We start from the raw sequence: 19,771 nt of genomic DNA on the forward strand, positions 1-19,771 counted from the left end.
TGCACTGTGTGGCTCCAGTGCACCTTTGTAGCAGATTTTAGGAAGCCAAAAGCTCCTAAATCCCTCCTGCAGCTGAGCCTGTTCTCACTCGAGGTTCCCAGGCACAGGCAGCTCCTTCTCCTGCTACTCTGTCTCACAAACAGAGCTTTCCTCCATCTCTCAAAGTCATCTTACACTGTTCTTGTAATTTAATTTAGTGTTCCCAAGGAGAGTCTTAATTTTTTGTGTATTACTGGAGTTTAACTGCCATAATAAAGGACAATTTTGAGGTGATAAAACACACCAGGAATGTCATTAAATATGCAGCAAAGGTCTGACACAATGGAATTAAGCATTAATGAATAACATGCTAGAAATATTAGTCTTCCATATTAGTTTAGGTGTTCTGTTGTTGGGTTATGATGAGGGCTAATGGGAAAAAATGAAACAATAAACAAAATTAGTGAAAATGAGATTTCCAAGTGATTCAGTAGCTTCTTCATGTGTAGAAAGTTTCTAAGTTAAAGCTGTTGGGAATCCACGGGGATCCTTTTCCTTGGATAAATTGTTGTCATTCCAAGCGTTAATGTAATTTTATTATTGGTGCACCTTCCATTTTTACAATTGAATTACCATACTATGGAGATGTAATTTAAACCCGAGCCCATCTGCAGATCAGGGCAGTTGTAAACTTCTTCCAGTGCCATAAGCAAGGACTTTGTGGCTCTTGGCAGGAGGGTGAGCATTCCTGGGGAGCAGATATTCATTGTTCTAGGGAGGACCAAGCAGCCAATGCAGGGCTCATCAGGACACTGATTTAGGACAGAGGGCCCAGCTGGCATTTCTGGATCTCTCTGCCAGCCCTGTTTGAACCTGGAGTTCCTTTTCCTTGAGGATCCTGCATGTCGTGCGCTGCTTTGGCCTCTCCATGTGTTCGCCCTGCAGGGTGGTGCTCCATGCCCAGGGTGTTCCATTTCCCAGAGCTGTGGGTTTGGGTGGCAGCAGAATGAACCAGCCCCTCCCAGCTCCCTCTGAACCTGCCTTGCTCTGCTTTCCCCGGGGGAAAATCAATAAAAATCAATTTGTTGCCATTTCTGGAATGGCAGGAGCTTTTCTGCCCCTCAGCTCATTCCCACGGACTGGAATTCCTTTGGGGTGCAAGGGGCAGAGCTGGGGCTGGGGCAGATGCCCTGGGCATCTCCTGGGCTCTGCATCCCTTGGATAGATCCCTGGGAGCTTGTGCTGGGCTCAGGGCAGCCCCTGGTGCAGAAGTGCCACGCTGGTGGCACCTTGTCCCATGCTGGGACAGGGAATATTGCACACCCAGGCCAGGATCACTCTGTTCACTTGTTTTATTGTGAATTTGCAGGGTTGGGAATGGGACTGGAAATGTTTGTACACTCCAATCGCTTCACTTCTTGTGATGCTGCTGGCAGGTCCTGGGACGTGGGTTCATTCTGGGTTTTGGTTAAAATAAACCAAAACCTGGCCCAAAGCCCTCCCTGGGAGGTGGCTGCTGCAGCAGAGCCCCCTGTGAGTCTCAGGTGGGTTCCAGCCCCTGCCCTGGAGCTTGGGTGGGTTTGCCATGCTGTAAGTGCTGCTCAGGGTGGCAGGATTCCCTGCCCTGGAGCTTGGGTGGGTTTGTGTCAGGTGTTTGAACACCCTGTCCCTGCTGAGGAGTTTGGGGCAGCCCCAGCTGCATTTCAGGACTATAAAATGATCTTCTGTCACTCTGGCTCTTTGGGATGTGGTTCTGCTTTGTCAGGGAGCTCTCCTCAGTTGTGCTGTCTGGGTTTTCACAAGGGGAGGATCCTGGCTTCTTTAAACTGTTTTCAGTGTTACTGTCACTGGTTTCTCACCTGCAGAATACAGGAGGTTTGCAAGTCAAATCCATTGCAGCTCCCAAATTGGATGTGCAGGGAATGGCAGGAAATGCCAGAAGCCAGCAGTGGGATAGAAAATGTACAATGAAATGGGAAAAACCTCCTGTGTGCCTTTGAGGTTTATTTCATTTTTCCCTAGTGAATTCCCCTCCTTTGACTCCCCCAAACCCCAGTTAAAGTGTTTGACTGATTTATTTCCCCTTGTGGGGGGGGTTTCCTGCCTGTTGGAGCGTCCTGGGGCGCCTGGCAGGGTCTGTGTGAGGGTTCAGAGCTCTCCTGCACTTGGAAACTTTTCATTTTCATTGGTTTTAATTTTTATTGTTTGCCTCACAGAGTCTTGGTACCATCTGTACTTAACCCGAGCTCTTCTCACCCCTCCCAGCAGAGCGTGGTTAAAATCGCCATTTTGGGCTCTTTGCTGTGCTGGTTGCAGTGAGGAGCAGCTGAGCTGTGCCAGGGGCTTTCCTGTTGCTCCCAGAGCTCTGATAAACACCCAGGAGGCAGCTCCTGGCAGCTGCTAATTTTAAAGGAACGTATTAATCAAATTAATTGAGAGTTCCTTTTAATAATCAGCAGCAGCAGCATAACTTTGTGACGTGATGTTTTCAGCGTTGCCAGAAGTGATTCCCCCCAAAAGGGGATCTCTGCAGATAAATCAGCTGAAAAAATGTTCAATTGTCTCTTTTGCTACCTGATAATCCAATTAAGTGGCGATAAGAAAAACAGCTCCTGGAGCATTCCAGGGCAGCAGAATAACGTAGTTAGTGTTGTACAGAGCCCACAGAGCAGCCAGCCATGGGTATCCATGGCTACTGGAGCAGCACTGCACTGCAGCGCCAGCGCTGGGACCCCCAACCCTGAGCTGCTGGGTGCCTGCAGAGAGCCCGGGGCTCTGCCTGCCGGGGCACGGCTCAGGGCTGGCAGGAGCTGTGGGAATCCACAGAATCAGAGGGCTTTGGGAAAGCTGCAAAAGGCAGGCCCCAGAGACAGCAGAACTGCCATTGGAGCCAAGCAGCAGCCATGAGATTGGTCAGCAGAAAAATTGTTTAAAAAGTAGAAAAGCAAGGACAAATAGAACAATGGTCTGTGTATTACCCTTGTCTAGAATAACTCCCTAAGCTACAGAAAAGTTTATCTGGTGAGATATTGGGAAGTTCTAAGCTTAATAATGGAGCTCTGTGCATTATGTTTTAAGGCTCACAAGCAGATATTCTATTTGAAATAATCAAGCATTGTTCAACCACAGGTAGATGTGCTTATGGTGATTGGATAGAACTACTGTCAATGTGATTTTGCTTTGTGTGATTGGTCAAAAAACTTCTAAAGTGAGTTGTACCATTGAGTTCTGTGTCTGCTGCCTGGGATGTGAGCTGCTGGCAGCTTCCCATTGTCACAGCCATGGAATGAGGCTGATGCTGGAAAATCCAGCAGCTCAAGGCACGTTCCCAGCAGTCCTGTCCCGTTTGGGATCTGTGCACAGACCCTGGCTGGTGACAGGAGCAGCCAGGGCAGGGCTCAGGGCACAGCTCAGGCTCTGCTGTGTCCCCAGCCCCTGTGCTCCCTGCTGGTTTGGGTCCTGGCTGCCCCCTGACCTCCGTGCCAGGCTCTGACACAGCCCTGGCATTCCCAGGGAAAAGCCAGCATGTGCTCATCCCCCAGAGGGCTGTGCCATGGATCCCGCTCTGTGGGTGGATGCGTGACCCACTGTGGGAGGGTGGGTGGGGGGATGGACCCTTTATCCCAGCAGCCTGAGTGTTGGTTGGGTCATGGCGTGGGACCCACAAATCCCATCCATAGCGGTTTGGCTTGGGAGGCACCTTAAGGATCCTCTTGTTCCACCCTTCCTGCCGCAGTGGGACACCTGCCACTGTCCCAGGTGCTCCCAGCCCCGTCCAGCCTGGCCTGGGACACCCCCAGGGGCAGCCCCTGCTCGGTCCTGGGGTGTCTCTGGCTCCCAGGCTCTCGCCCCTTGCCAGGCACTCTGTGCAGCTTGGAGCATTTGTCACTTCTCCAGGCCACCAGGGGTAATGGATCACTGCAGGGATCCTAGGACAAGATCCTGAATTTGCAGCTTTCGTGGTTTTCCCACCTAATTCCCTCGGAGGTTTTTCCCTTGGAAGTGCTGTGAATTAACCTGACGCTCTCAATAACTGTGCACATTTCCTGTTGTGCTGGAATGTGGCATGAGGATATGGAAGCTGAACTTACTCCCCTGTGCCTTTTGGACAGCAGACACCCAATTCCCTGGGCACCCTGCTTGCCAGGGGGTGACAGAGGGCACACTGGTGTTTGCCATTTATCCCTAATTCCTGCTGCCATTTATCCTTCATTCCTCTGAGCAGAGGTGGTGCCAAGGCTAGCGGGGCCCCATGGCATCTGCTCCTTTTGGGAAGGCTCAAATTGGGTGTGCCTGTCACCACTGCCTGTGTGGTCCCTGCCAAGTGGGACATTCTGGGAGAGCTGCACATCACTGCTCGTGGCCTTGGGTTCATTCTGTCTCATTCTGACTGGGGAAAATCGAGCATGTAGAACTGTCCAGGTTTCTGAACTCGCTGGCACTGAGACTTTCAATCTTCATTTAAAATGAAGTTTATTTTTAAAGCTCAGTAGTGTTTGCTTTTAAAGGGGAAAAGAAAGGTTGCAGAAAGCCCAGAAATTTTGTGATAATTGCAAAACAAATGTTTTATATGAGACAGAAAAATTTGGGGGTTATTTTTCTCCTTTATTCACTTCCAGCCTTTCCTGTTCACCGTTTCATTTCTCCCCATGAAACAATGCTTTTGTTCCAGTGAGCCTTTGGAGCAGCTGGCCCAGCAGAGCTCCTTTGCCTTCAGGCAGCTGCAGCTCAGCTTCTCTCTGTCAAAAATCAGGGAAAACAAGGCTGGCCTGCTTTGTGAGGGGCTCAGGGATGGGCACAGGAGCTGGATTTCACATTTGCAAGCAGCAGTTTGCTGTCCCCTGGTTCTCTCTGGGTCTGCTTTGCCCTGGGATGAGGAGGATGCTCCAGGGCTCGAGCCTCCTCCTCCTCCACGTCCTTCACCTTCCAACACCTTCTCCAGTGCTTCAATTACAGGACTTTTAAAGCTGAGTTTTAAAGCCTATCTGTGAATCTCTCCCTTGTCCTGCTGCCTTTTAATTAACTCATCCCCACTGCTGGTTTTTATTAAGAGCTCTGATACGTTATTAATTAACGCTCTGTGCACTATGGTGAGCAGGTTGGTATCAAAGATGCTGTAAAAGATGAAAGTGATTACTGCTGAGGAACAAAATAATTAAGGCAAAAGTTGTGTTTTCATCTGCCAGCAACAAGCAGAATTTCAGTGGAGATGGGAGATGGGATTTTTTAAAATTCTTTTTTTTCTAAAACAAACTAGACAGCTGTGGTACAGGAACTGCTAAAAGTGGGCAATTTTTGGTCTGGCTGTGCTGATGCTCTTTGCTGTGTTCTCTGGGTGTTTATGAGAAATCCCTTTCACAGACTTTATCTCGAGGTTTCACTGTTTGTGTCTGTCCATCTGTTGGGTGGTGGGCCCTTGAAGGAATAGGGGTTTTCCTTGCACGGTGTGGGTTTTGCCAATATCTCAACTCTGGCTGTTCCCATTCCAGGTCAGTCATTCCACTGGAAGCATTTTCCCCCAGCAGCCCTCAAGGTGCAAAATCAAAAAGAGTCTCAGCCCCCAGTGAGATAAACCTGCCCAGTACACTGTCAGCACCTTCTGTCTCTCAGCCTGTTGTTTTGGGGTTTATTCACCAGTTCAGGCTTGTTCAGCTTGCTGTTGTTTCCTGGTTTAATTCCATTTCATCCTTCCACTGCCCGTTTCTTTGCTTGTTTTGCCGTTCTGCAGTGGGGTGGGCACAGTCTGTGTAACCCCTGACCCCCCCCAGGTTAGGCTGTGCTGTCAGAGCAGGAATTGCTCAGATCCCTCTGGATCTGGCCGTGGGTGCAGGAAGGGCAGTGATCCCTGGGGGAGTTCCTCCCCTCGCGGGCTCCCTGTGGGCCGTGCCTTCCCCATGCTGGGCTCTGTGACGTGTGCCCGTCCTCCCCTGAGGGTCCCTCTGTGCTCTGCTCCTGGCACAGGTGGGCTCTGCATCGCCCAGTCCCTGAAGATCCCCCAGGAGCGCGAGAACAAGAGCATCGACTACGACCGCATCATCCGGCAGCTGCTGGAGACGCCCAACGCCAGGGCCATCGTCATCTTCGCCCACGACGAGGACATCAGGTGAGCCTGGGCCCTCCCTGGGCCAGGGAAAGGTCTGTGCTGGGAGCCACTGGCATAGGGGAGCTGGGAATGGGGGCAGCACCGGGCACTGCTGGCACAGGGGATATGGGGAGCTGGGAATGGGGGCAGCACCGGGCACTGCTGCCATGGGGGATATGGGGAGCTGGGAATGGGGGCAGCACCAGGCACTCCTGGCATGCGGGATATGGGGAGCTGGGAATGGGGGCAGCACCAGGCACTGCTGGCATGCGGGATGTGGGGAGCTGGGAATGGGGCAGCACCAGGCACTGCTGGTATATGGGATATGGGGAGCTGGGAATGGGGCAGCACCGGGCACTGCTGGTACCATGGGGGGTGGGGGAAGGGAGCAGCAAGGGCACGCTGCCATGGGATATGGGGAGCTGGGAATGGGGGCAGCACCGGGCACTGCTGGTATATGGGATATGGGGAGCTGGGAATGGGGGCAGCACCGGGCACTGCTGGTATATGGGATATGGGGAGCTGGGAATGGGGGAGCACCGGGCACTGCTGGTATATGGGATATGGGGAGCTGGGAATGGGGGCAGCACCAGGCACTGCTGGCATGTGGGATGTGGGGAGCTGGGAATGGGGGAGCACCAGGCACTGCTGGTATATGGGATATGGGGAGCTGGGAATGGGGGCAGCACCGGGCACTGCTGGTATATGGGATATGGGGAGCTGGGAATGGGGGCAGCACCGGGCACTGCTGCCATGGGGGATATGGGGAGCTGGGAATGGGGGCAGCACCAGGCACTGCTGGTATATGGGATATGGGGAGCTGGGAATGGGGGCAGCACCAGGCACTGCTGGCATGTGGGATGTGGGGAGCTGGGAATGGGGGCAGCACCGGGCACTGCTGGTATATGGGATATGGGGAGCTGGGAATGGGGGCAGCACCGGGCACTGCTGCCATGGGGGATATGGGGAGCTGGGAATGGGGGCAGCACCAGGCACTGCTGCCATGGGGGATATGGGGAGCTGGGAATGGGGGCAGCACCAGGCACTGCTGGTATATGGGATATGGGGAGCTGGGAATGGGGGCAGCACCAGGCACTGCTGCCATGGGGGATATGGGGAGCTGGGAATGGGGGCAGCACCAGGCACTGCTGGTATATGGGATATGGGGAGCTGGGAATGGGGGCAGCACCGGGCACTGCTGCCATGGGGGGATATGGGGAGCTGGGAATGGGGGCAGCACCAGGCACGCTGCCATGGGGGATATGGGAAGCTGGGAAGGGCAGCACCGCTGGTATATGGGATATGGGGAGCTGGGAATGGGAGCAGCACCGGGCACTGCTGCCATGGGGGATATGGGGAGCTGGGAATGGGGGCAGCACCGGGCACTGCTGGCACAGGGGATATGGGGAGCTGGGAATGGGGGCAGCACCAGGCACTGCTGCCATGGGGGATATGGGGAGCTGGGAATGGGAGCAGCACCGGGCACTGCTGCCATGGGGGATATGGGGAGCTGGGAATGGGAGCAGCACCGGGCACTGCTGCCATGGGGGATATGGGGAGCTGGGAATGGGGGCAGCACCGGGCACTGCTGGCACAGGGGATATGGGGAGCTGGGAATGGGGGCAGCACCAGGCACTGCTGCTGCCTGGCTCATGGATGCCCAGCCTGTGCTGGAGAATGGGGCCCTGGTTCTGGGAGCTTTTCCTGGAGCTTTTCCATGCTCCTGTTGGGTGGCAGAGCTGACCTTTCCCCTCAGAGGAATTGCAAACACACGCCCCTCTCCAGGCTCATTCTGCTTGGTGTAATTCATTAGTTCAGTCTGTTCTATGGCAAATGAAAGTTAATAGTGATAAAGTGACTTGGATGCTCAAGGTTAAACCATGTGGAATGGGCTCATAAAATAACACAAAGAATATTTTATATTTCATTATGCACTTGCGTATTCTGGGTCCAGAATTTGAAATTAGCTTAAAGTTGTGATGGAATCATCAATTGCTGAGAGGCCTAGTCCCACAAAACGAGACAAAAAGAATTTAGGGAAAAGTTTCAGTAAAGTCAATGGAAAAAGTTTTAGTGGAATTAATAATTTGGTTGTGGGATATAGGGTGAATTTAAAGAGAAGCCCCATTGGTGCTGCATGGACCATGGGATGGTTTGGGTTGGGAAGGACCTTTGGAGATCACCCAGCTCCATCCTTCCCTGGCCCAGGCTGCCCAGAGCCCTGGTGACACCGAGTGTCCCAAACCCCTGAGCTCTGCTGGGTTCAGGAATGTGCTGCTGCTCCTCCTCTTCACAGCCCAGTCAGGCTGGAGGAGACCCCTGAGCCCACGGGGTGCAGCCCCTGTGCCAGTGCCACCCCTGTGCCAGTGCCACCCCTGTGCCAGTGCCACCCCATCCCCTGGAGCAATACCTGTGCCAGCGCCACCCCTGTGCCAGTGCCACCCCATCCCCTGGAGCAATACCTGTGCCAGCGCCACCCCTGTGCCAGTGCCACCCCATCCCCTGGAGCAGCACCTGTGCCAGTGCCACCCCTGTGCCAGTGCCACTCTGTTCCCTGGAGCAGCACCTGTGCCAGTGCCACCCCTGTGCCAGTGCCACCCCATCCCCTGGAGCAATACCTGTGCCAGCGCCACCCCTGTGCCAGTGCCACCCCATCCCCTGGAGCAATACCTGTGCCAGTGCCACCCCTGTGCCAGTGCCACTCTGTTCCCTGGAGCAGCACCTGTGCCAGTGCCACCCCTGTGCCAGTGCCACCCCATCCCCTGGAGCAGCACCTGTGCCAGTGCCACCCCTGTGCCAGTGCCACTCTGTTCCCTGGAGCAATACCTGTGCCAGTGCCACCCCTGTGCCAGTGCCACTCTGTTCCCTGGAGCAATACCTGTGCCAGTGCCACCCCTGTGCCAGTGCCACCCCTGTGCCAGTGCCACCCCATCCCCTGGAGCAGTACCTGTGCCAGTGCCACCCCTGTGCCAGTGCCACCCCTGTGCCAGTGCCACTCTGTTCCCTGGAGCAGTACCTGTGCCAGTGCCACCCCTGTGCCAGTGCCACCCCATCCTCTGGAGCAATACCTGTGCCAGTGCCACCCCTGTGCCAGTGCCACCCCTGTGCCAGTGCCACCCCCATTCCCTGGAGCAGCCCCGTGGCAGTGCCCCGATGCCAACCCCCGGTTCTCTCCACAGGCAGATCCTGGCAGCAGCCAAGAGGGCAGACCAGGTGGGCCATTTCCTCTGGGTGGGCTCCGACACCTGGGGCTCCAAGGTGAGCCCGCTGCTGCAGCAGGAGGACGTGGCCGAGGGAGCCATCACCATCCTGCCCAAGAGAGCCACCATCGAGGGTAAGAGACCTTTTCTGCTGAAGGACTAAAACTCCATGTTTCCATCCGTGGTTTCCATTTAAACTCAGCTTAACTTTTATTTCAGATCAAGCACTGTATTTATCCATATCACCTGTGTGCTTCAGAAATACCCACACCTGTACAGATGTGTGTGTGTGTGTGTGTGTGTGTGGTGAATTTTGGGAAGCTTATTTTGCTGAACCCCTTTCTTTCTCAACTTCCCTTTATGCTCTCAAGTGTTTGTAGTCTGATCTCACCTCGGTTTGTTAACCCTGTTGTGGTAAAGATGCTTCAGCATCCACACGGCTTCCTCTGGGTACCAGTGAGGTTGGTCAGGGTGTGTGTTCTCTGGAGGAAAAGCTGTTTCCAGGGGAGGCACTGAGCAGGGAAACCCAACTGCTCTGCTGGCCCAGTCCTTGAACACGCTGCCCACATTAAAATGGGTTCTGGTGCCTTCACTCCCTGGAAAACCAAATATTTGCATGTTTCCTGTGCCTGCACTCCCTGCTCATCAGTTATTCCTCTCAGGTAGATCAGCTGCTTCACTCTTTTACATTTTTAGCCCCCCGAGGCACTCTTGGATGTTATTTCTCCGTAAATACAGAAAGTTGACAGACAATGAAGTGGTTTGTTTCTGAAAAGCAGGATATTTTAATAAGCTTTTCCCACTGTCTGTATTCATCCCTGAGGGTTTCTGACACAGAACCAAAAATTCTGTCAACAGTACACAGAAACAAAAACTTCCCACGTTTGTTTGTTTTAAAATATTTTCCTTTTATGTTACGCATTAAACTCCTGATGGGAAGCACGAGGGGGTTTTGGAGGCAGTGAGTGAGGATGGCAGAGTGCGAGAGTTCAGGTGTACAAAGTCAGTTAAATTGGAGGTATGAATATCACTGTATTTGGTGTACCTGAAAAAAAATTGTGTTTATTGAGCCTGCAAATATCTCCTGGTTCAGTGGGGAAGTGCCTGGAGTAGCCTGGGTGCATTTTGCACATGGGCTGGGGGATTGCTGTGGTGCCTAAAGTGCATTTTGCCTACAAGTGTGTGTAGCTGAGGTGTCCTTCAGCACAGACACACCTGTTGGGGTCTGTGTGTTCCAGGAAGGGCTCAGCAGGGTGAGGTGTCCCTGGGCAGGGTGAGGTGTCCCTGGCAGAGTAGGGGGCTCTGTCTTTCTCTGCCTTTGGGTCAGTGGGTTTCCTGTGATGTGCCCCTGCTGGAATTCCCTTTTATCCAATGGGAGCTGATTCTGCTCAGTTGAGGAGCTGTCCTCGTTAGTTTTTCCTTTTCTTTGGGGTTCTCCCATATGTTCTTGTGGCCCATAAATTCTGCATCCTTTGTCTCTACCATCAGTGGTACATCCTTCTTCCCAGCATTTGTTAACCGCCCTCTAGGTCTGACATTATTGAAACATGCAGCCGTGAATTAGCAATTCTACTGACAAGTATTTGGGCTTGCTAACACAGGACATCACACAGAGCCTGTTGGTTCCTCTGTTTCAACAGTTACATCTCCTTTGTTGTTGATCAGGCTGGAAAGTTACAAGGCTCTAACATAAAAAACATCCTTACTTAGGAAAAATTCTACAGATTCCGCGTGCCGGGGGCGTGCCAGTCACGTGCGTCGCGCGTCGGTCGCGGTGCCGGGCGCGTGCCGGGCGCGTGCCGGACGCGTGGCAGTCGCGTGCCGTCGCGTGGCAGTCGCGTGCGTCGCGTGCAGGTCGCGTGGCAGTCGCGTGCGTCGCGTGCAGGTCGCGTGCCGGTCGCGTGGCAGTCGCGTGCGGGCGCTGCGGGCAGTCGCGTGGCAGTCGCGTGGCAGTCGCGTGGCAGTCGCGTGGCAGTCGCGTGCGCTCGCGTGGCAGTCGCGTGCGGGGGCGCGTGCCGGGCGCGTGGCAGTCGGCGTGGCGGTCGCGTGGCGGTCGCGTGGCAGTCGCGTGGCAGTCGCGTGCCGGTCGCGCGTCGGTCGCGTGGCAGTCGGCGTGCCGCTTCGCGTGCCGGGCGGGCGGCGGCCGCGGGCGAGGCAGCGGCGCACGCGGACGGAACTTGGGCCGCCACCGGCGCTGTGTCCGCGGGGGCGAGGGGAACTTGAGGGGCCGGAGGAGCGGCCGGGCCCGCGGGTAGCGGGGGGGGGAAGCGGCGGGGCCGCGGTGACGCTGCTGGGCGGGCTCGGAGAGGCGGAATTGAGGGGCGAGGCCGCGCGGATGGCGAAACCAGGGCCGGGAACCGCGCTAGCCGGGACAGCAGGGACCAGCGGCATGGCAAAGGCGGGGATGGCGGCAGCGCTGCGAGGGGCCGTGGGCAGCCGCTTTGGCAACGCTGCATTTGCTGCCCACAGCTGCTCTGTGTCTGACAGGAGTGTAAATGCCCCAGGTTTGGGCTGGTGCTGAGCAGAGGGCAGTGAGGAGAAGGGGAGAAGGCTGTGCTGCTGGGCAGCTGGATCCAGGCAGAGCCAATTTGGGGAGCAGCCTTGTCTAACAGCATTTCATTTTCCAGTTCTACTACATTACATTTCATTTTGCACTTCTGCTAGAACTGCACGTCAACAGGTTTCAAATATCCTCCTCAGTCCCAGCAGCCTGCTTGAAAGTGCTGTGTCTTTATCAGACCAGTGATGTCCTTCTGAAATGTGAGTCTCACTGGCTGCATCCAAACCTTGTGCTTGAAGAGCATTTCTAATTAAAGCAGTTTGGGCCTTTGGGGAAGGAGGGGCTGCAAAGCAGCCCCTAAAGCATTTCCTAAAGCATTTTCTACTCCAATTCCATTGTGAGGAAATGCACCTGAAGGATGATGCAGGGATCAGGATTGAGACAAATATGAGTTTGGTGGGTCAATTTTACTTTGAGAGATTGAAAAACACAGGAAGCCCAAGTGGTGATCCCAGAGGGTTGAACACAGAGGTTTCATCCTCCCAGAAATACAAGGGCCTTCAAACCACTGTTAATTTGCTGACATCTTTTTATTTTAGAAATGCCTTAGAGCTGTTTTCTTCAATCTTTTTGGAATGTGAGCTGAAACAAAGCCATCCAGGCTGAACCAGGGGGATAAACTCCTGAGACAAACACCCCGTCCCCTCTGCAGGGAGAGGAGCTGAGCCAGCATTTCTAGAAATAAACCATCACCCCCAGCTCGGAGGCTGCGGGAGGATGTGCAGTGTCCCCTGCTCCCAAACAGCCCAGGACAGCCGTGACTCCCCCAGCACTCACTGGGCTGCCCACAGAGCCTTTGCCGTGCTGCCTGTGGGGCCAGTGCCCATCCCTGCCCTTGCCACCAGCCTGGACTCTGGCTCGTGCCCCGCACCCCCAGAGCCCAAATGTGCACTTTGTCCCACACAAACTCCTGCCTGCTCCTGCCCTCCCCAGCCCTGTCCAGCTGTCCCCAATGCCATCTGCATGTGCCATCTGCTCCTGCTGCCAGGGGCTGGGGGTGCTCAGAGCTCATCCCTGGGCTGCTGGAGCACTCAGCTCCCACGTTCCCCTTTCAGGCTGGTCCCATTTCTGTGCATTCCCAGGAGAACAGCCAGGGCATGTGTCAGGAACCCCTGGGCCTTGGTGTCTCCATGCCCAGGGAGCCCCTGGCCCCTCTGGGTTGCTGCTTTCCTCAGCCCAGGCTGCTGGAGGTTGTTCTGGTTCCCCTTCTGGCCTTTGAGTTTCATTTGGCCACGAGACCAGAGAGAGCAATAGGACATTTTAATGTCATTCCTTCATCATCCAGAAATGAGCATCTAAAATTCAGCAATGAACATCTAAATTCAGAAATGAGCATCTAAAATTCAGCAACGCTCTGCTCTTGATGAGGGCATAAGATAAAAGAAATGGAGCCCCTTGGTTTTCCCTGCAAGCTGAAGGAACCAGGCTGCAGGAAGGAGCAGTGGAGCTGAGCCCTGAGCCCAGCCCAGCTCCTCCCCATGCAGCATCCCGGGGCTGCAGGGCAGGGCACAGCTCAGTTCCCTCTGCATTTGCTGAGAGCTCTGTGCCAGAGTCAGGAATGAGGGGCTTGCCTTGCTTTATCCTCAAAAGCATCTCTTCTTCTTTTTTCCCTTTGCTTTATCTCTCTTGAATGGTGGTTGGGATAGGATGGAAGAAGGTTCCTAAGAAACCTGGCTGGAAGCAGAGAGAGCACTGCAGCTCGCGTGCCTTGGCTGAATATTGGCCCTGCCTGTGCCCCAGGGAAGGGAATCGTGGAATCATGTTTGGAAATCAGCCAGGGAGCCTCAGCTGCACTGGCAGGGGTGTCCCTGCGAGCTCAGGGGTGCAGGGCACACCTTGGAGCAGCAGGGTTTGCCTGCAGAGCTGCTGCTCACACGGCTCATACACTCAAACACTCACTGCACAGAAAAAAAGCATTTTCCAAATTATTCTTCACCCCCAGCAGTGACTTCGGTTCAAAATCCAGGTGTGAGCTGCAGGTGTGCTGTGCTGTTACAGCTCTGCACACAGGTAGCAGCTGATGCTCCTGCCTTCCTGCCACTGGGGATGTCCCAGCCTGTGACTCCAGAGGGGCCTCAAGTGTTTGGCTTTCTGTAGGATCAGGCCCCAGATCCACAGTTATTTGTCTTGGTACTTGATGTCACTCTTGGGACAGAATTCTCTTTGCCACAGTCCCATGGGGGGGATTTAGGAAATCATTAGATGAACTGAATTCATTCATCTTAAGTCAGTCTTAATATAGCCTGATTGTGTTTGATGTAATTATGCTGAAAGGATGAAGTTGCATTTTATTTGCATAATTGCAGTAGACAGTGAGCCAGAGGAGTGCACATGAAAGAGGAATCACTCCTTGGCAAGGGGGGAACAGCTCCAGAGCCCGCCCAGCCAGGTACAGGGAACTTGAGAGGCTTTCAGAGGAGAAAGAGGAGATTGCATTTATTTATATATTTGTTTGTTTGTTAGCTCATAGAGCAGCTGTGCAGCAGGGTGATTCTGTGATGCTGTGATGCTGTGCCCTGCTCCTTGGTGCTCTGAGCTGGGTCCTCCTGACCCCAGAGGAGATCCCTGTAGGGGAATAGAATGTCAGAAAATAAAGATGGTGTAGAAAGTAATCTCACCCCTAAGGAGTTACAGCTGGGCCAATTAGCAAAGATTAGGAGCAGGCCTGACTTTACCAGGCCACAGCTGTACCCAGTGAGAAGGAGATGCTATAAAAGAGTGGGGTGGTGTTGAGAAGGGAGCTGGAGTCAGTTGGGTGCTTTGTGAAGAAGGAGTCAGAGCTCTGAGAGCTGCCCATGGGAAACACCAAGCAGGTGTGGAACTGTTGTGATAAGGAGACAGCAGTGTGGAACCCCTGCAGTAAGAGGACAACAGATCCCCAAGGCTCACCCTGGCTCCCAGAGATTGTTCTGAGCTCAGCTGCGAGGGATGTGCTCGCCTTTGCCCCTCTCTGGCCCTGCCCTTTGCTGGGCAGGTCCCAGCCAGGGCTGCACTGAGCCCTGCAGAGCTCTGGGGTTCCTCTCCCGTTCTGCCCTGCCCGGCTCCCCCTGCCTCCCTCAGGGGTGAGCGTGCTCTGTCTGCGTGGGGAGCAGCTGGACAGAGGGTAGGACGGAGATTGGAGCTGAATTATTTACAAAGTCTGGCAAAAGCTTTGCTGATGTGGAGAAAAGCTGTCTGAGCTCAGAACTGCTGCAACTGAGCAGTGGGATTCAGATGGATTTCAGATTAATGGTTCAGTTCCAGAGCCTGGGGATGGGGTTTGTGAGGCTCTGGGCAAGAAGGCTGAGGGATAGCTCAGATCCAGCACAGGGATGAGCCTGTATGTTTAAAAATTAAAAACTACAAGTGCTGCAAGCCGAGAAAACTGTCCCAGGAATTCTCAGTTGTTTTTCTCCCAAAGAGATCTGAATCCCATTTTGTTTTCATTTCCAACATGAGCTGCTTTGCTCCTTTTTTATTTGGGCAGTATGAACTTTAGAAAAAACAATGAAAGAGTGGTGACTTAAGCAAAACTGAGAATGAAATTCTCTCCTTGCTTATGGCTCTGAAGTGTTTTACTCTCACAGCCCCTGAGTGCCAAAGGAAGGAGCTCAGGGTTCATTTTTCCCTGGAATATTCCCTGGGAATGATGTGCTGCCCTCAGCCCTTCCTGCCTCTCCTCAGGGGAGCAGGAGGCCAGAGTTTATTGCATAATAATACTTGTAAAAACTTCCCTCTGGATTCCTTCTGTTTGTTTGCAGCCTGCTGCAGGCTCTTTTCCAGCTCTCTGTTGTTCTCCAGCTTTTTCTGTGTCCCTGGAGCCACGTGCTTGGAGAGGAGCTGGGGTGGAAGGATGTGGCTGCAGGGGCTGTTCTGTGCAGGATGCTGTAATTGCTTGTGAATGATGATGAGGCCTAATTAGGGCCCGTGGTGTGGTGCCACAGTGCTCGTGGCACCTGCATGGCACAGGTACAGCCCCAGCCCCTCTGGCTGGGCAGGGGTGGCACTGGGCTGGTGACAACAGTGCCACCTCCCTGGGCTCTCAGGGCTCATTCCCTCTCCAGTGCCACCTCCCTGGGCTCTCAGGGCTCATTCCCTCTCCAGTGCCACCTCCCTGGGCTCTCAGGGCTCACTCCCTCTCCAGTTCCTCCCTCTGGGTGCCCCCAGTGCCCACCTGTGCCAGGAGCCCTCAGCCCCCTCGCTGAGTCACAGAGGATGGAGCCCAGATGTGAAGCAGAAATCCTTCTCATCCTCATTTTCACCTTTGGTTCCTGCTTCTCTCTTTAATTACTGCTTCCCAGAGCATGAATTGCCAATGAAGAAGATCCCAGATCCAGTGGGGTGAGCTGGTTTTTGGGGGCTTTGGGCAGGTTTGTTGTCCCAAAGCCAGGGGGAGGTGAAGCCACCAGAGCTGGGGCTGCTCTGCTGCCAAGGGGGGCTGACCCAGGGCTTTGGGCTCTCCACAGCAGCTTTCAGGGACACAGCCCTGCCTCTGGTGGTTGTCTTTCCCATCCTTGCAAAGCTTGCACTGAGCACCTCACTTACCCAAGTACAAATGATTCAGTCCAACACTGCAGCAATTTAATTTCATGGAATCCAATTGGTTTGCTTTATCTAAAAATCCTGAAATCCAAACCACACCTGAACTGTCTTTGACCTCCCTGGAATTTAAATGATATTTTTAGTTGTGGCAGTTATTTGAAATGCTGATGTGTCAGTCCCAAAGAGGGAATACTTGTCTCGAGTATTGCCACTTGAAATTTTGGGAAGCCACACAGATGTTCATCTCCTCATTATGGAAATAATGTATTTGGTTAATGTGTTGGTGTGAAGAGAGGGGAATACAAATTATCTTGCAACTTGAGGGGTTTGGTTCTATTTTCAGTTGAGTTGAGGTTGCTCAGAGGGAAGAGAAAGCTCTGGGGAGATCTTGGAGATCTTGACCTGAAGGGGTTGCAGGAGGGATTTTCTACAGGAGCAGGGGGTGACTGGATGAGGGAATGAGATGGAGAGGTTCAGATGGGATATTGGGAGTTAGGAATTGTTCCCTGGCAGGGAGGGCAGCCCTGGCACAGCTGTGGCTGCCCCTGGATCCCTGGCAGTGCCCAGGCCAGGCTGGACACTGGGGCTGGAGCACCTGGGGCAGTGGGAGGTGTCCCTGCCATGGCAGGGGTGGGATGGGTGGGATTTAGGGTCCCTTCCCATTTCCTTGGGTATGTCTGTGTGCAGGGCATGGGCAGTGAGCTGGCAGGGGCTGAGGGGCTGAGCAGCCCCTGTGCCAGCTGTGCCAGCTGTGCCTGCTGCCCAGGACAGGGCAGCCCTGGGCAGAGCTGTCCTGTCCCCAGCAGTGGAGCTGCCTGTTCTGGGCTGTGCTGGGGGCTCTGCCTGTGCCCGGGACAGCTGGCACTGCCAGGCCAGGCTGCACAGAGCTGGGCACACTCTGCAGGTGCTGCTGTTGGCATGGGAATCACAGGGACAGGCAGGAAATCAGCTCTGGGTGAGAAGGGCTCAGTGCAGCCAGGCTGGGCAGAGCAGCCCCTTGCATTTGCGTTTTTTATAATTCTTTATTATAATTTTAATTCTGAAGGACTCGGTGCAGTGAATGCTGGGCAGAGCAGCCCCTTGCATTTGCATTTTATTATAATTCTGTATTACAATTTTAACCTGTTGAGTGTCTTCAGGAGCTGCTGCAGTCTCTGCATCCCAGCCGAGAGGGATCTCTGTATTTTCACCCTGGTTTAAATTATGCAGTGAGTGACTGGAGTTTAGCTGCTTTTAAGGAGAGGCTCGAGCGTTTTGTTGGTGGCTGCTGAGCAGGGAGGAAAGCACTCTCATGTTCTGCATTTTGACCTCCTGCATCTCAGCTTTTGCTGCTCTGCATTATTAAAATGGAACAGGCCATCTGTGGAGCAGCTGCTGCTCAAAGACTGGGAGGCTGGAACTTGGGAAACTGATGGGAGGGAACATCCAGTGGGTTGGGAGGGACCCCAAATCCCACCCAGGGCCACCCCTGCCATGGCAGGGACACCTCCCACTGTCCCAGGTGCTCCAGCCCCAGTGTCCAGCCTGGCCCTGGGCACTGCCAGGGATCCAGGGCAGCCCCAGCTGCTCTGTTATTTGCTAAACAGCTCTCAGTTCATCTTCAGGTCTGAGGAAAAGGGTTTGTTCATGGATAAAGGTCCTGGCAAAACAAATTGCCCATTTCCAGCAAGTGGGCAGCAGGAAGGGAAGAATTGCTGGCAGGGTTCTGCTCCAGGAGGTGCTGCTAGAGCTGCCTGGAGTGGCCGTGGTGCCCTGGTTCAGCTCTGGGCTGGGCAGTGACTGTCCCTTGGCTGGCACTCTGCTCCCTGCCATGCCCAGGAATTGTTCATTCCTGCAGCTCCCAGGAATTTTCATTCCTGCAGCTCCCAGGAGTTCTCATTGCTGCAGCAGGAGCCCTTGGAGAGAGAGGTGCAGTGTTCAGCTGAGCTGTGCAACCAGCCCAGGTGATTTCGTACCTGTGCCAGCCTCTGGGCTGCAAATGCAGAATCTGGGTGGTTTGGGGGCCTGGAGCTCTCAGAGCCCAGGCTGTGCCAGCCCTGCTGAGCAGGGGAACCCCCCAGCTGAGCTGGAAATGGAACTGGAACTGGAGAGACAAAGCCAGGGCTCGTGCTGCTGGTGCTGTGCACACGGGAGCTCCCAGGGAGCGAGAGGAGCCTGAGGGCTGTGGGATGCAGAATAAGGAACAGGAGCAGCCTTGTGTGTGAACCTTTCCCTGCCAGGGCTGCCCCACCCAGCACTGGCTGAGATCTCACCTCAGCTGTGTCATTTTATACCGTGGTGGTAATGAGGACACAGCCAATATCTATCTGTGTGTCTGTCTATCTTCTGATCTATCTCTATATCTCTCTATCTCTCTATCTCTCTATCTATCTATCTATCTATCTATCTATCTATCTATCTATCTATCTATCTATCTATCTATCTTATCTATCTTATCTATCTTATCTATCTATCTATCTATCTATCTATCTATCTATCTAATCTATCTAATCTATCTATCATCTATCTATTTATCTAATCTATCATCTATCTACCTACCTACCTAATCTATATCTATCTATATCTATCTATTTGCCCATCAGAACAGCCCAAAATCCCAGGTCTGCCCTGAGTGGAACTTCCTCTGTACCTGATTTATGTCATGGATATAAAAGTCAGATGTGACACCACCTAAAGAACCCTTTTGCACAGTTACAATCTGCAATTGTTGAAAAAGAAAACAGCTGCAAAGCACTTTCATGGCGTGATGGAAGTTAATGAAATCATTTATTTTATGGCCTTTTTACCGAGCAAGAAGGTCAAACAAATATCTGTAGACTGTCTTAACACCACCCCACAGTGTGTGGCTGGGCAGCAGCAGAAAATCTGCAGAGAGACTTGCTGTCCTGAAATTGATGCTGTCAGTCCCCACCCAATGCTTTTATCCCAGCTGTAATGCCAGTAAATGAAACTGCTTTGGGTTAAATGCTAGCAAAATTGGAAAAGTGTTTGAGTAGCTGCTTTCAGCTCAATTGGCGTCAATAATTATAGCAGGTGATGATTTACTGTGTGGGTAAATAACTGGCTGTCAGTAGTGTGGACATCCTTGGGACTAAATAGAGGAGTAAAAATATCATAAACTGGTCCCAGCCCTGCTCCAGTGAAATTGGGTCAATATGTTGGATTTGCTCTCACCTGGGCAATGAAAGCACTCGAGGCGCATGGCAAATGCACTGGGTCAATAATTTTGTGGTTTAATTAGGCTTAATGATTTTCCTTATTAAATTAGCCCCGAGGCCCTGAAGTCCCCTGTGACACATGGAGGGGATGGCCTGCAGCGTGTGCTGGTGCAGTGGCCAAGCAGAGGTGGCACAAGGGCCTCTGAACTCCTGCAGTGCTGGTGGCACCTGGCGCTCACAGCCCCCTCGGCTGCTGCTGGTGCCAACCCAG

At 53.5% G+C, this 19,771-nt stretch overlaps 1 protein-coding gene across 3 annotated transcripts in view; it reads left to right on the top strand.

Moving 5' to 3' along the window:
- GRM7 (glutamate metabotropic receptor 7) overlaps window positions 1–19,771 on the top strand; it is a 193,852-nt gene that overhangs the window by 100,084 nt on the left and 73,997 nt on the right. For all 3 annotated transcript variants that reach the window (XM_030956622.1, XM_030956621.1, XM_030956623.1), the window contains exons 3-4: window positions 5,941–6,082; window positions 9,241–9,395. In XM_030956622.1, the coding sequence (XP_030812482.1) occupies window positions 5,941–6,082; window positions 9,241–9,395 (297 nt within the window). The remainder of the gene's footprint in view (window positions 1–5,940; window positions 6,083–9,240; window positions 9,396–19,771) is intronic.

Source organism: Camarhynchus parvulus, chromosome 12 (assembly GCF_901933205.1).
Source record: "Camarhynchus parvulus chromosome 12, STF_HiC, whole genome shotgun sequence".
NCBI classification, from domain to species: Eukaryota; Metazoa; Chordata; class Aves; order Passeriformes; family Thraupidae; genus Camarhynchus; species Camarhynchus parvulus.